At 39.4% G+C, this 13511-nt stretch overlaps 1 protein-coding gene across 5 annotated transcripts in view; it reads left to right on the plus strand.

Moving 5' to 3' along the window:
* styx (serine/threonine/tyrosine interacting protein) overlaps positions 1-13511 on the plus strand; it is a 39562-nt gene that overhangs the window by 19605 nt on the left and 6446 nt on the right. For 3 of the 5 annotated variants that reach the window (XM_072568726.1, XM_072568722.1, XM_072568723.1), the window contains 4 exons: positions 5087-5123; positions 5210-5249; positions 5348-5398; positions 6428-6478. In XM_072568726.1, coding sequence (XP_072424827.1) covers positions 5087-5123; positions 5210-5249; positions 5348-5398; positions 6428-6478 — 179 coding nt within the window. The remainder of the gene's footprint in view (positions 1-5086; positions 5124-5209; positions 5250-5347; positions 5399-6427; positions 6479-13511) is intronic. The other 2 variants (XM_072568724.1, XM_072568725.1) reach the window with 1 other exon arrangement.

Consider the following 13511-nt stretch of genomic DNA (forward strand, 5'->3'; position numbering starts at 1 on the left):
TTATTCCTGATGAAGGGCTTTTGCCTGAAACGTCGATTTTTGCTCTCCTCGGATGCTGCCTGAACTGCTGTGCTCTTCCAGCACCACTAATCCAAAAGCTGGGGTGAAACTGCTGCTCGTAAAAGGATCAAGAATGAGAGGATGCGGATTTAATGTCTCACAAAAGAAGTGAATGTAATGTACAAATAAAAGTTTTCTAAACCACAAGTGGTTCAAGTCTGGAATACATGGGATGGAGGTATGGTGGCGGCAGTTTCATTTGAGGCATTCCAGAGGGCACTGTGATTTTTAAATAGCCTGACATGTTGTTTCTGTGTGGAAAAGGCAGGAGAGTGGCACCAAGTCATGGTGCCCATTTCGAGAGCGGGTGCAGATTTGATGGGTTGAAAGGTTGCTGCCCCTCCTGGAACATTTCTGAGATACATGCCAGGAATATTTTGCATTGTTATGGTTCGTGTTCAGAATTAGTTTCAGGAAATAATCAATATTGGCTTTGTTTCCTGGTAACCAAATGATCTGAATTATGTTTGGACATGATTATTGTATCAAGATTCATCAGCTACAACAGAATATGTATTGACCGAACACAGCTCAACAAAATAGTAGCTAGGGAAATCCATCCATGTCAAGTAACTTGGGATGAAGGCTAAACAATAAATAAGTCTTGGCGGAAGAGACACTTACCTCTAGCAAGTTAAGGTTTCTTGAATTTAAGTAATTGTATACAGATTACGTTATACACTTAGTAACAAGAAGAGTAGAAGATATGAATGACTCTAACTACTACTGTTGAGATCTACCCAATGCTCCATAAGACCATAAAGTCTAGGAACAAAAGTAGGCCATTCAGCCAATAGAGCAACGAAAGTGAGGACTGCAGGTGCTGGAGATCAGAGTCAAGATTAGAGTGGTGCTGGAAAAGCACAGCAGGTAAGGCAGCATCCGAGAAGCAGGAATATCAACATTTCTGGCACCCGGATAGGTGGGAAGGAAGGTTGGCAGGTAGGACAGGTCACTAGGATGGTGCTGAGCTGGAAGGTTGGAACTGGGGTAAGGTGGAGTGGGGAGGGGAAGTGATGAAACTGGTGAACTCCATGCTAAGAGTGCAATAGGTGAATGCTCATTTATCCAATTGAGTCTACTCTGCCATTCAATGTAATCATGGTTGATCTGATCATACTCAGTTCCATTTTCCTGCCTTTCTTGTAGAACCCTTGATTCCCATACTGATTGATAATCTGTCTATCTCAGCCTTGAATATTCTTAATTACACAGCCTTGAGAGACCTCTTCTGTAAAGAATTCCACAGCTTCACCACCCTCGAAGAAATTCCTCCTCATCTGTATTTCAAATGTGCTACTCTTATGGCCCTCTGATCCTCAACTCTCCCACATGGGAAAGCAACCTTTTTGCATCAACCCTGTCTCTTCTATGTTTCAATAAGTCTGCCTCTCATTCTTCTAAACTTCGAGTACCATATCCAGGTTCAATCTAGTGAACCTTCTCTAGACTACCTCCAATGCCAATATATCTTTCCTTAGATTAGGGTAAATAAAACTGTTCACGGTATTCTAGCTTTGGTCTTACTAGTGTCTTTTATAGTTTTAGCAAAACCTCCCTACTCTTATATTCCATTCCCTTTGAAATAAAGCCCAAACTTTCCTTTGCCATTCCTATTGCCCACTGAACTTGGATACTAGCTTTTTGCGTTTTTGCACAAGGATGCTAATCCCTCTGTGCTATAGTTTTCTGCAGTCTTTATCTATTGAAATCATATTTCACTCCTCTCCCCTTCCTGCCAAAGTGCATAATCTCACATTTTCCCTCTGTTCCATCTACCATATTTTTGCCCAATCGTTTAACCTGTCTATATTCCTCCACAGACTCTTATCTTCACCACTTGCCTTTCCACCTATTTTGTGTAATCTTGTAAACTTGGCCATAGTTCATTTCACTTTCCTCATCCAGTATTGTAATAATTGTGGCTCCAGCACTGGTCCCTGTGGCACACTGCTAGTTACAGGTTATCATCCTGAAAATGCCCCCCTTATTCCAGTTGTCTTCTGCCAGGCAGTCACACCTCTATCCATGCTAATGTGTTCCTTTCAACACTTTTTTTGATCTCCTTCCCTTTATAAATAAAAGTGTTACATTGGCAACTCTCCAATTTCTGGACTTTTTCAGAATGTAAGGATCTTTGGAAGATTACTACCAGTACCTCCACTATCTCTGTAGCTTCTTTTAATACTTACTATGATAGAATTAAAACTTGAACATATTTCTACTTGGAATAGGTCTTGTAACTAATTAGAACTGGTAAATTTTAGATGTACTCAAAACTCCATCTATAATTGTGTTTGATATAGGTCTTGCAATTAAAGTTACAGTGTACTCAAAATTTTACAGTATCATCAATTTGTAAGGGATATATTTTGCAATGAAGTTGAATACCTAAGTTGGTTGATAAAGCGATGCTTATGGGTAATTTAAGTCTTTCACATTTTGATGTACTTTTTACACCCTGCTCATTACTATGTGTGGCCACGTTATACAGAAGGATATTAATATAATAATACCCAGTACATTCAACTGAATTGTTGTTTGTCAGTCATATTAATCATTTCAAATGAAATGGTTTAGCATTATCACTAATTGAGAAAATTCAGACAAATGCGTGAATGGATGTAAGTTTGCTTGCTGAGCTGGAAGCTTCATTTTCAGACATTTCATGTACCATCGTCAATGAGCCTTTGGTGAAGAGCTGGTGTTACGTCCTGCTTTCTATTTGTGTTTAAGTTTCCTTGGGTTGGTGATGTCATTTCTGGTGTTGGTGGTGTTATTTCCTGTGCTTTTTCTCAGAGGGTGGTAAATGGGGTCCAAGTCAATGTGTTTTTTTGATCCAGGTTGGCATGCCGTACTTCCAAGAATTCTTATGCGGTCTCGCTTTGGCTAGTCCAAGGATGGATGTGTTGTCCCAGTTAAAGTGGTGTCCTTCCTCATCTGGATGTAAGGATACTAGTGTTAGTGGGTCATGCCTTTTTGTGGCATCACCAACCCAAGGAAACTTAAACACACATGGAAAGTGGGAAATATCACCAGCGCATCACCAGAGAATTACTGATGATGTTACCTAGTATTGTGACAAAACATCTGAAAGTGAACCTTCCAGCTTACCAAGCAAACTTACATCCAGAACCTCAAACTGAGCTGCAAATCTTCTCAAAACTCGCTAAAATGCATGAATATTAACTACTTGTCACATTTACAGACTTTATTCTTACTCCTTAACTTTGTGCCTATGATATTGATAGTTTTTAAAAAAATAATTATCTGAAGTGTATGTTGAAAGGTTTGACTTGTTCTTATTTTGCGTACAAAATATCTTTTTATTAAACATCAAAAGATTGAGTGTATTCCATCCAATATCTGAGCAATTAGCATTGGACTGATGCCTTTTGTTTTGGCAGTATAAATGTATTTCCAGGTTCATTCATTAATTGTCTAAAGCAGCCTTTGCTATACAGGTTTCTTTTAAATAAAATACATGAAGATTTCATCTTGGGTGTTCCTGATATTTCTCAACAGATATTTTTATTTGTTTGTACATACACACAAGTACGTGTATGGGAATGAGCTGCCAGAGGAAGTGGTGGAGGCTGGTACAATTGCAACATTTAAGAGGCATTTGGATGGGTATATGAATAGGAAGGGTTTGGAGGGATTTGGGCCGGGTGCTGGCAGGTGGGACGAGATTAGGTTGGGATAACTATCGGTGTGGACGGGTTGGACCAAAGGGTCCGTTTCTATGCTGTATATCTCTATGACTCTATAGTGGAAAGGCAGAATGTGAGTTGATGTCTACAGTTTTATCCAATGGTATTTCTAATTCCTGATTATTTCATAGAAATGCTCTGAAGCAAAAACAGTATATCAAAGTCCTGTATGCATGTGGTTTAATAAGATGTTATAGTGTGTTTAATATCACCAGACACCTCTCGTACATTTGTACAATTCACTTGCATAATAAATATGCAACAATGTTAAGTAATTTTGGAGCATAACTCCAAAAAAGATCTTAGCTGAAATGTTTTCCTATTTAATTGTGAAATATATTTTCAGTTGCATGTGCTTTGTAGTTCTGCAAGGGATGAATCTGGTTAGACCAGAAGTCAGATATGTAAAAAGATGCCAAAAATGTGCTGTTGTAAATAGTTTTTGTGAATCAGCCCATTAAAACTGAAATTACAAAATTGAGAGAATGAATTATCTTAAATTTTGAAATAACCAGGTCTTCCAAAAGTGAAGATTCAGCTGTACCACCCAGTTCAGCAGATGGGAGACTTGAGGTAGCTACTGGAATAATGGGCCCCAGTTATGTAGTATTCCCAATTACATTTTAATCCTTTTCTTAGCGGGGAAGCTGCTACAGCTTCACCACAATGTAGGCACAGTTTATTGGGAGGTTAGATTGGCCTCAAAAGTAACAAGACTCTCATTCTACCATTTAGGTGGTTGTCAGCATGCCTGGCTGTGTGCTGAATGGCCTGCCTTTCATTCCCATCCACCAGCCAAACTGTTGTTTAGGCTTTTAAGACCGATTTGCACTTTCCCTGCTCTCTACCAATCTGAAATTCACTAAGGATTAGAGCCAATCCCTTTGTATTTACTATTTGAGACGTTTGAATATAATATTGCATTCCAGTGGAAGAGCTTTGGTGTATTTACAACACTTTTTGTTGCAAACTTTCTCTTCTAATTTGTGTGTAAGTAAGGAATGGGTGTAAGAAAGAAATCTTTTGGTTTGCTTGGTTCACTGTCACATTCAAAAAGTGTGGCCTTGGAATAGCACAGCAGGTCAGGCAGCATCTGAGGAGCAGGAGAGTCTATGTTTCAGGCATAAGCCCTTCACTGTCGCATTGTTTGTTACATTTTTTTTAGCATTATGCTAATCAGACCTGTCTAGAACCTAGTATAAGCATGTTCAAATCACCAAAGACTTCCATTAAATGCTAGTTCCCTTTGAAAAGTAATTGTAATACTAAGATTATGTGAGAAATATATACTTTTATTTTTGTTATTTCTTCAGACAAAAGAATTCATTGATGGATGCTTGGAAAATGGAGGTAAAGATCTGATTTTTGATTAGTTTTCATAATGTTTTGCACAAACAAAGCTATGGTGATGTATCCTGGCCACTTTGCTTTCTCAGGGAAGGTTCTTTTACATGGAAATGCAGGTATTTCTCGAAGGTAAGAACGTGATTCACTTTGGCATTAAAATCTAATTATCAGGCCCCCCCACCCCAGAGGAAAATTAGTGACTTTACTTTTTTTCTCCTTTCCTCCAGTGCAGCCTTGGTGATAGCATATATTATGGAAACATTTGGTGTTAAGTATAGGTAAGCAGTGAAAAGAAATATTAAGTTTAAGGTGTTGATGACCATACTATATCTGTTACTATTTTAGCTCAAATCAAAGCTGAAGTTACCTTCTTTTAATAATGTAAATGACATTGAAAGCCAAATTACTGGCAAGGACAATAATTTTTGCCCATCCTCAACTGGCCTTTTGAGTGTGGTGTTGAGCTACCTCCTTGAACCATTCCAGTTCATCTGGTGTGCACCCATGGTGGTATTAAGGGCATTTCAGGAATTTGCTTCAAACTATTTAGCAATGATGTTAACAAGTTTTATGAACAATGGTCAATACATTGTTACAAATGTACAGTTTATAACTTTGGATTTCATTACAGTTTCTTTAATTTGGAATAAAATGGAGGAACAAAAAGGGTATGTGATCATAAAACATAGACCAGATCATTTCAGGAACAGTCCCTTTGACCCTCTGTCTAGGCTGACCATGATCCCATTCTAAACTAATCATATCCCTCTATTCCCTACCTATTCATGTTTGTTTAAATGCCTTTTAAACATTGTGCTTGTATCTGCTTCTACCGCCTCTCCTGGCAGTGTGTTCCAGTGCATCACGCCCTCTGTGTAAAAAGAAGACTTGCCTCTCTCAACTCCTTTAACCCCTTTTCACCTTTAACGTGTGTTACCTAGTGTTTGACATTACCACCATGGGAAAAATAATTCAGACCATCCACCCTATCATGCTTCTCATTTTATACATTTCTTTCAGGTTTACCCCTCAGCCTCCAACACTCTACTGAAAATAATCCCAGTTTGTCCAACCTCCCTTTATTACTTATACAATCCAATCCAGGCAACATTCTGGTCAACCTCTTTTGTGCCCTCTCCAAAGCATCCACAGCCTTCCTATAGAGTGATGACCAGAAATACTCTAAATGTGGCCCATCTAATGTTTTAAACAGTTGCAGCATTGACTTATCGACTTTTATACTAAATACACCAACCAATAAAGGTAAACATGCCATATGCCTTCTTTACTGTCTTATCCTTTTTCAGGGAGCTATGGGCTTGGACCCCACAATCCTTCTGTTTATCGCTGCTACTAAGGTACTGCCATTAACTGTATAATGCATATTGACCTCCCAAAATGTATCACCACACAGTTGTCTAGATTAAACTCCATCTACCATTTCTTCACCAACGTTTCAACTGATCTCTATCCTGCTATACCCTTTGACAACCTTCTTCACGCTCATCAATTTTTGTATTGTCTACAAACCTACTAGTCAGACCTTGTACGTTTTTATCTAAGTATATATATTTTTCAAACTGCAGAGGCCCCAGCACTAATACTTAGAACATAGAACAGTACAATACAGAACAGGCCCTTCAGTCCACGATGTTGTGCCGACTAGTACTTAGGGAGCACGACTGGTGACAGACCCCCAGAAAAACACCCCTCCGTAACAACCCTCTGTCTTCCATGACCAAGCTAATTTTGAATCCAACTTAACAACTGACTGTGGGTCCCATGTGACTTTATCTTCTAGACTAGCCTCCCATGCGGGACCTTGTCGAATGCTTTTGTAAAGTCCATGTCCACTGCCCTACCCTTCATATCCTCATTGCTTCCTCAGAAAATTCAAATTTTTGAGACAAGACCTCCTCTACATAAAGCCATGCTGACTATTCCAAGTGAATTCATTCTTCTCCAAGTGCAAGTAAATCTTGCCCATAAGTATCTTCTCCACTAATTTCCCTACCATTGATGTAAGGCTAATCTGCCTATAATTTTCTGGAGTACTCCTATTGCCCTTTTTTTTAAAGTAACAATGGCATCTGTGGCTAAAGAGAATGCAAAATTCTCTGTCAAGATTCCAGCAATCTCTGCCTTTCCCCCCTCAGTATCCTGGGATAGAGCCCTTTAGGTCCAGGGGACTTAATGTTTTTCAAGACACCCAACGCCACCATCACATTAAAATCGATATCCCTAGAATATAAACATATTCTGTCTTTCTCTGTTTCTATCTTTCTAATCTTTCTCACTTATGTCCTCTTTCTCCTTGGTTAATTCAGTCTGGCTGAAGTATTCATTAAGAACTTCACCAACTTCCTCTGGTCCACGCATAAATTGCCTCCTTTTGTGCTATCCTTTTGCTCCTTGTACACCTGAGATTTCCATTTAAGGACATTTCATGGCCACTTTTAGCCCTTCTAATTTGTTGCTTGATTTCTTCACTGCTTCCTTATATCAGTCAAGGGCATTACCTGATTTTAGTTTCCTAAACCTTTACGTCTGCTTCCTTTTTCTTTTTGACTGAAGTTTCATTATTTTTTGTCATCCAAAGTTCCCAAGCTTTGCCATCTTTATCTTTCAACCTCACAGGCACATGCTGGTCCTGAACTCTGATCAACTGGCCTTTAAAGACTCACACGTTGTCAGATTTCCATTTCCCCTGAAATAGCTGCCCTCAGTCTAATTTCTGCAGTTCTTGTCTAATAGTTTCCCCCCAATTTAGCACTTTCACTCGAGAGCCAGTCTTAATCATCTCTGCTCCATCTAAGGCCCCTGAAACTGAGAGACAAGCTAAGGGAGGTTAAAATCACCCATTGCAACAACCCTGTTGTTTTCACATTTTTCCATGATCTGCCTACGTATCTGTTCCTCTATGGCCTGCTAGCTATTGGGAGGCCTATAGTATAACCCTGCTATAGTGATTGCATCTTTCTCATTCCTGAGTTCTACACATACTTGCTGATGAGTCCTCCAAGATGTCCTCTTAGTGCAACTGTGATATTCTCCTTAATCAGTAATGCAATTCCCCCCTCCCATTTCATCTCTGTATTCGCTTGAAACATCTAAACACTAGGACATTGAGTTCACAGTTCTGCTCTTCTCTCTCTCTCAAGTTTCTGTAATGTCTGCAACAGTGTAAATCCAGGCTCTAAACTCATCTGTTACCTGTTATGCTCATTGCATTAAAATAAACACACATCAGACTGCCAGTCCCGTCATGCTCATTAACCTGGCCCTGCCTATTATTACTCTGATCCCCAGCTCCTGCCTCACTAGTTTAACCCTCCTGAAATCAGTTTTGCATTCTCCTGACAACAAGTGGAGTGTGAGTGTTAAAGGGTAGCCCACGTTTACTTGGTACAAGGTGCAAGGTACAAGGTGTGAACATGATTGTGGGATAGTCAATTTGTAAACTTATAAACCGTCTGTTTATTTGCAAGGTACATTCTTAGTTCAGAGTGTAAAGGAGAGCTAGTCAACATCTCTACCTGGATAGAAGTATAAATGATTCACATGGCCATAGTGGTTAACTTTTTGAGGGAAAAATTGCATAGAAAACCACTAAGATTGCAATGTTCTATTAAAAACGTCTCTGAATCTCTCAGATAAATTACAAGAAATGGGAGAGAGAGAGAGATGAAAACTGCAGGTTTTGCACTCCAGTTGAAGAAAATAGTTCATATGAATTTAACCAAAACAGAAAGATTCACTTGGTTTTGGCTGGAGGGAGGAATCAAAAAGTGTGGCGCTGGAAAAGCACAGCAGATCAGGCAGCATCTGAGGAGCAGGAGATTCGATGTTTCAGGCATAAGCCCTTATCAGGAATGGGGGAGAAGAGTGGGGAAGAGGGGTGAGGTAGTTGGGAAGGTGATAGGTTGATATAGGGTGGGGGGTGATGGTGATATGTCAGAGGGGAGGGTGGAGCGGATAGCTGGGAAGGAAGATGGGCAGATAGGACCGTTCAAGAGGGCGTTGCCGAGTTGGAGGGTCTGGGATGAGTTGAAGTTTCCTTTTCTCCCCTCCACCCCACCTCATCCCAGATCCAATCATCCAATTTTTTCATGTAGTTTGGAGCTTAAGTTGCCTTTTTCTTTCAGTAAAAGTCTTAACTTGCAATCTTGTGCAAATCTAAATTAATTATTAGGGATTCAGTTTTTAAAGTTATTCATGTCTATGTGAATCATAACATGCTTTAAAATTTGGGGGAATGATGGAAATGATAACTCTTTTCAGTCATCTTAAGAACTACTTGTTACTGCAATAGATGATTTTAGGATCTTTCAGATTGAATGAATTAAGATTAGTCCGATCGCTTTACTCATTCTAATGATGTATTTGTGAGTGCAATGAACCAGATTGCAGTGATTCAAGAAGGCAGTTCACCGCCACCTTCTCAAGGGCAAGTTGGGATAGGCAAATAGATGCTGGCCCAGCCAATGATACCTACATCCCGTAAGTGAATTGGAAAGAGAGTTTGGGTATGAGCAGAACCTTTCTGGTTTGTTACATTTGAAGTTATAGAATGTATTATCAAATTGTAGAAGTTCTTGTCTTTGTCCTAGTTGTTAGACTGAGTAGTCTCTTCATTGCTTGCCCTTGCTGGCTGCTAACTTGCCAACTTACTTTTATGTTATCGCCAAACTTTGACATTTTGTTCCATTTAAATGAGACTAAATCATATGCACATAGATCCCCATCACTGATCTTTCGAATAGAATTTCATTTGAATCATTGTAACTTTTTGGAGAAAGGTAATAGCGCAGAATGAGGCCACTCAGTTAATCATGTCTGTGCATTCCAAGGAGCAATTCTCCATACTTTCATTTCTTAAGTTTACACTTTTAATCCAATACCTTCTTGAAGGCCTGGATTGAACTTGTTTCCATGAGGCATTTGGGTAGTCTCTCCAGATCCCAACTCTGAACTGCATGTTTTTTTTCTTCATGTCACCATTGCTATTTTTGCCAGTTACCATAAATTCATGACCTCTTGTTCTCAAACCTTCCACTAATGGGAACAGTTTTACCCTGTCTCCTTAATCCATTCGAGGCTACGGAGCTTGACGGCATACTGACAAAAGAATTGAAGACCTGTACTCCAGAATAAGCTGCATCCATAACTAAGCTGTTCCAGCACAGCTGCAACACTAGAATCTATCTGGCAATGTGAAAAATGCCCAGGTCTGCCCTGTATACAAAAGGCAGAACAACTACCAGATCATCAGTCAAAAGTCCTTCATCAGAGTGAAGGAAGGGACTGTCCGCAGTGCCATGAGAGATATTTTCTCAGAATAACCTGCTCACTGTCATTAGTTTGGCTTTAGCAAGGACTAATTAGCTACTGACCTTTTTTTACTGCTTTGGCCCAAATATGTTCAAAAAAGCTGAACTCCAGAGGTAAATATGACATTAAGGCAGTATTTGAATGTTGTCAAGGAGCCCTAGCAAACTTGGACTCTGAGAATCAAAGGAAAAATTCTGCTTGTTGGAATCTTATCTCGCACAGGTAGTTGTGGTTATTGGAGATCATTTAATTCAGTTCTGGGACATCATGACACAAGATAATCAGGTAGCATCCTAGGTACAATCACTTTCTGCTATTCCATAATCTAATCATAAAGTCAGAAGTTGGGATGTTTACTGATAATTGCACAACGTTTAGTGCGTTTGCAACAGAATGAGGCAAGGGTAATAATAATGGGGAACTAGGAAATGGGAGTGAAGTTGAATAAATACTTTACATCAGTTTTAATAGCAGAAGATGCCAATTGCATTCTAAAAATACTAAGCAATCAAGGAGCAAAAGAAGGAGAGGCTATAAAGACAATAACAATCATAAGAAAAAAGATGCTGGGGAAACTAATATGGCTAAAAACTGATACTATCCTAGGGTCTAGGGAACTTAAAAGAAATAGGTACAGAAATAGTGGATTCACTGGTAATAATGTTCCAAGAATCTCATGATTCTGGAAATGTCCCAGAGGATTGAAAAACTGCCAATGTTTTAAATTTATTTTAAAACAAAAGAAAAGGTATAATATGTAACTATTACCAGTAAGCCTAATATGTTAAATTTAAAAATGTAACATTTTAAGAACGTATCATAAAGGATGTAAGAATAGAGCATTTAGAAATACGTAATATGATCAAGCAGAGGGGAAATCATGCCCGACAAATTTTGTATAATTCTTTGGGAAGGTAACAAGAATGATAGATAAAGGGGAAGCAGTTGAAGTAATATATTTGGATTTTCAGAAGGCATTTGATAAGGTACCATATGTTAAGCTACATAATAAGATAGATCAAAGATTGGTTAATAGAAGACAAGTTGGAAAAAAATGGGTATTTTCAGGACGGTGATCTGTGACTAGTGGAGTCTAACAAGGATCAGTGCTGGGGCCACAATTATTTACAGTATATTATAATGAGTTGAATGAGGGAAGCATATGTACTATAGCCAGGTTTGCAGATAACGCAAAAATAAATGGGAACGCAGGTAGTGAGGACACAGTGTCTATAGACAGGTTAAGCAGGTAGGCAATTACATGGCAGATGAAATATAATCTGGGGAAATGCGAGGAAGAATAGAGGAACTCCATATTATTTAAGTTGAGGAAGATGCTGCACAGAGGGATTTGGAGTCCTCATGCCTCAACCATTAGGTTCGCATATAAATTCAGTTGCTATTAGGGAAGCTAAATGGAATGTTGGTCTTTATTCCAAAAAGAATGGATTCGACAACTAGTGACGTCTTGCTGAAGATATATAAGGGACTAGTTAGATCACAGCTAGAGTACTATGAATTGATTTTTGACCCCTTTATCCAAAGAAATATATACTAATGTTGGAGGCAGTCCAGAGCAGGGTCACTTGGTTGAGCCAAGGAATTGAGGGTATCTCTTTTGTTGAGTGGGTTGGGCCTATACTCGTTGGAATTCACAACGATGAGAGGCAATGTTATTGAAACAGACTAGATTCTTACGGACTTGATAGGGTAGATGTGAAAAGGTTGTTCACTTTGTGGGGGAGCCTAGCACCAGAGGACATTATTTCAACATAAAGGGTTGTCCATTTAAGGAAAATATGAAGAAGAATATCTTTGGGAGTAGTGAATCTGTGGAATTTTTTACTGCAGAGGATTACAGAAGCTGGGTCAATAAGCATATTCAATAGACATATTTTTAATTAGTATGATAATCAAGTGTTATGGGGCAAAAGCAGAAAAATGGAGTTGGACCATGATCGTCTTGAATGGCTGAGCAGACGTGGTGGGCGGAATGGCCTATTTCTCCTCCTTTTGTCTTATGATCTCAGATACAGAAGCAGTTCATGTCCATAGGCAGTACTCCTGGCCAATATTGGCAGATACCATAATTGCCAGGTAATGACCTGCAACAGAGAATCAAATCATCTATCCTTGATATTCAAATGCATTGACATTGCTGAATTCCAACTATCAGTATTCTGACCAGAAGTTGGACCAGCCGTGAAAACAAACTAGCTACAAGAACAGGTTAGAGTCTAGGAATTTGGAGGCAATTATTCATCTAATCTGATTGCCCAATGTGTTGCCATTAATGTACATGGCACAAGTGGAGTGTGATTGAATACTCCCCCCTTTCCTGAATGGATGCAGCTTCACTAACACTGAAGGAATTTGACATCATTCAAACCAAAACAGCCCACTTGGTTGACACCCATCCACCATCTTCAGCATATGTATCTCTGTTACCCCCACTCCTCACAATTTGCACTATGTACCATTTCCAAGATTGACAGTAGCAATTTATCAAGGCTTTTTCAACAACACTTTCCAAACTTGTGACCCCTACCGTTTAGAAGAGCAGCAGACACATATGGGAGCACCACCATATGCACGTTTCCCTCCAAGCCACGTACCATCCTGGCTTGGAATTATTCACCATTCCTGCATGCAGGGTCAGAACCCTGAAATTCTTAATGGTATTGTGGGTGAACCTACATCCATGGATTACATCAGTTCAAGACGGGAAGTTGCCACCACATTCTCAAGATAACTAGATAATGAAAGTTGGCCAAGCCAGTGACACCTACATCATCCTAAAACGTGTTGCCTAGAACTGCGCACAGCACTCTAGTTGAGGCCAAATCAATGTCTATACAAAGCTGCTTGCATTTCTACACTGTCCCTTTTTATAAAGCTTAGCCTGCCGTAGGTTTTTTTTAATCAGCCGGTTCAGGGATGTTATGACACACCTCTGAGGCAGGTGCGACTTGAAACGAGTTCTCCTGGCTCACAGATAGATACACTACCACTATCACGAGTCCTAGCCTTCTGTATGCTTTTGTTTGCTCAACTTGGCCT

The sequence above is a fragment of the Chiloscyllium punctatum genome, chromosome 4 (genome assembly GCF_047496795.1).
Source record: "Chiloscyllium punctatum isolate Juve2018m chromosome 4, sChiPun1.3, whole genome shotgun sequence".
NCBI classification, from domain to species: Eukaryota; Metazoa; Chordata; class Chondrichthyes; order Orectolobiformes; family Hemiscylliidae; genus Chiloscyllium; species Chiloscyllium punctatum.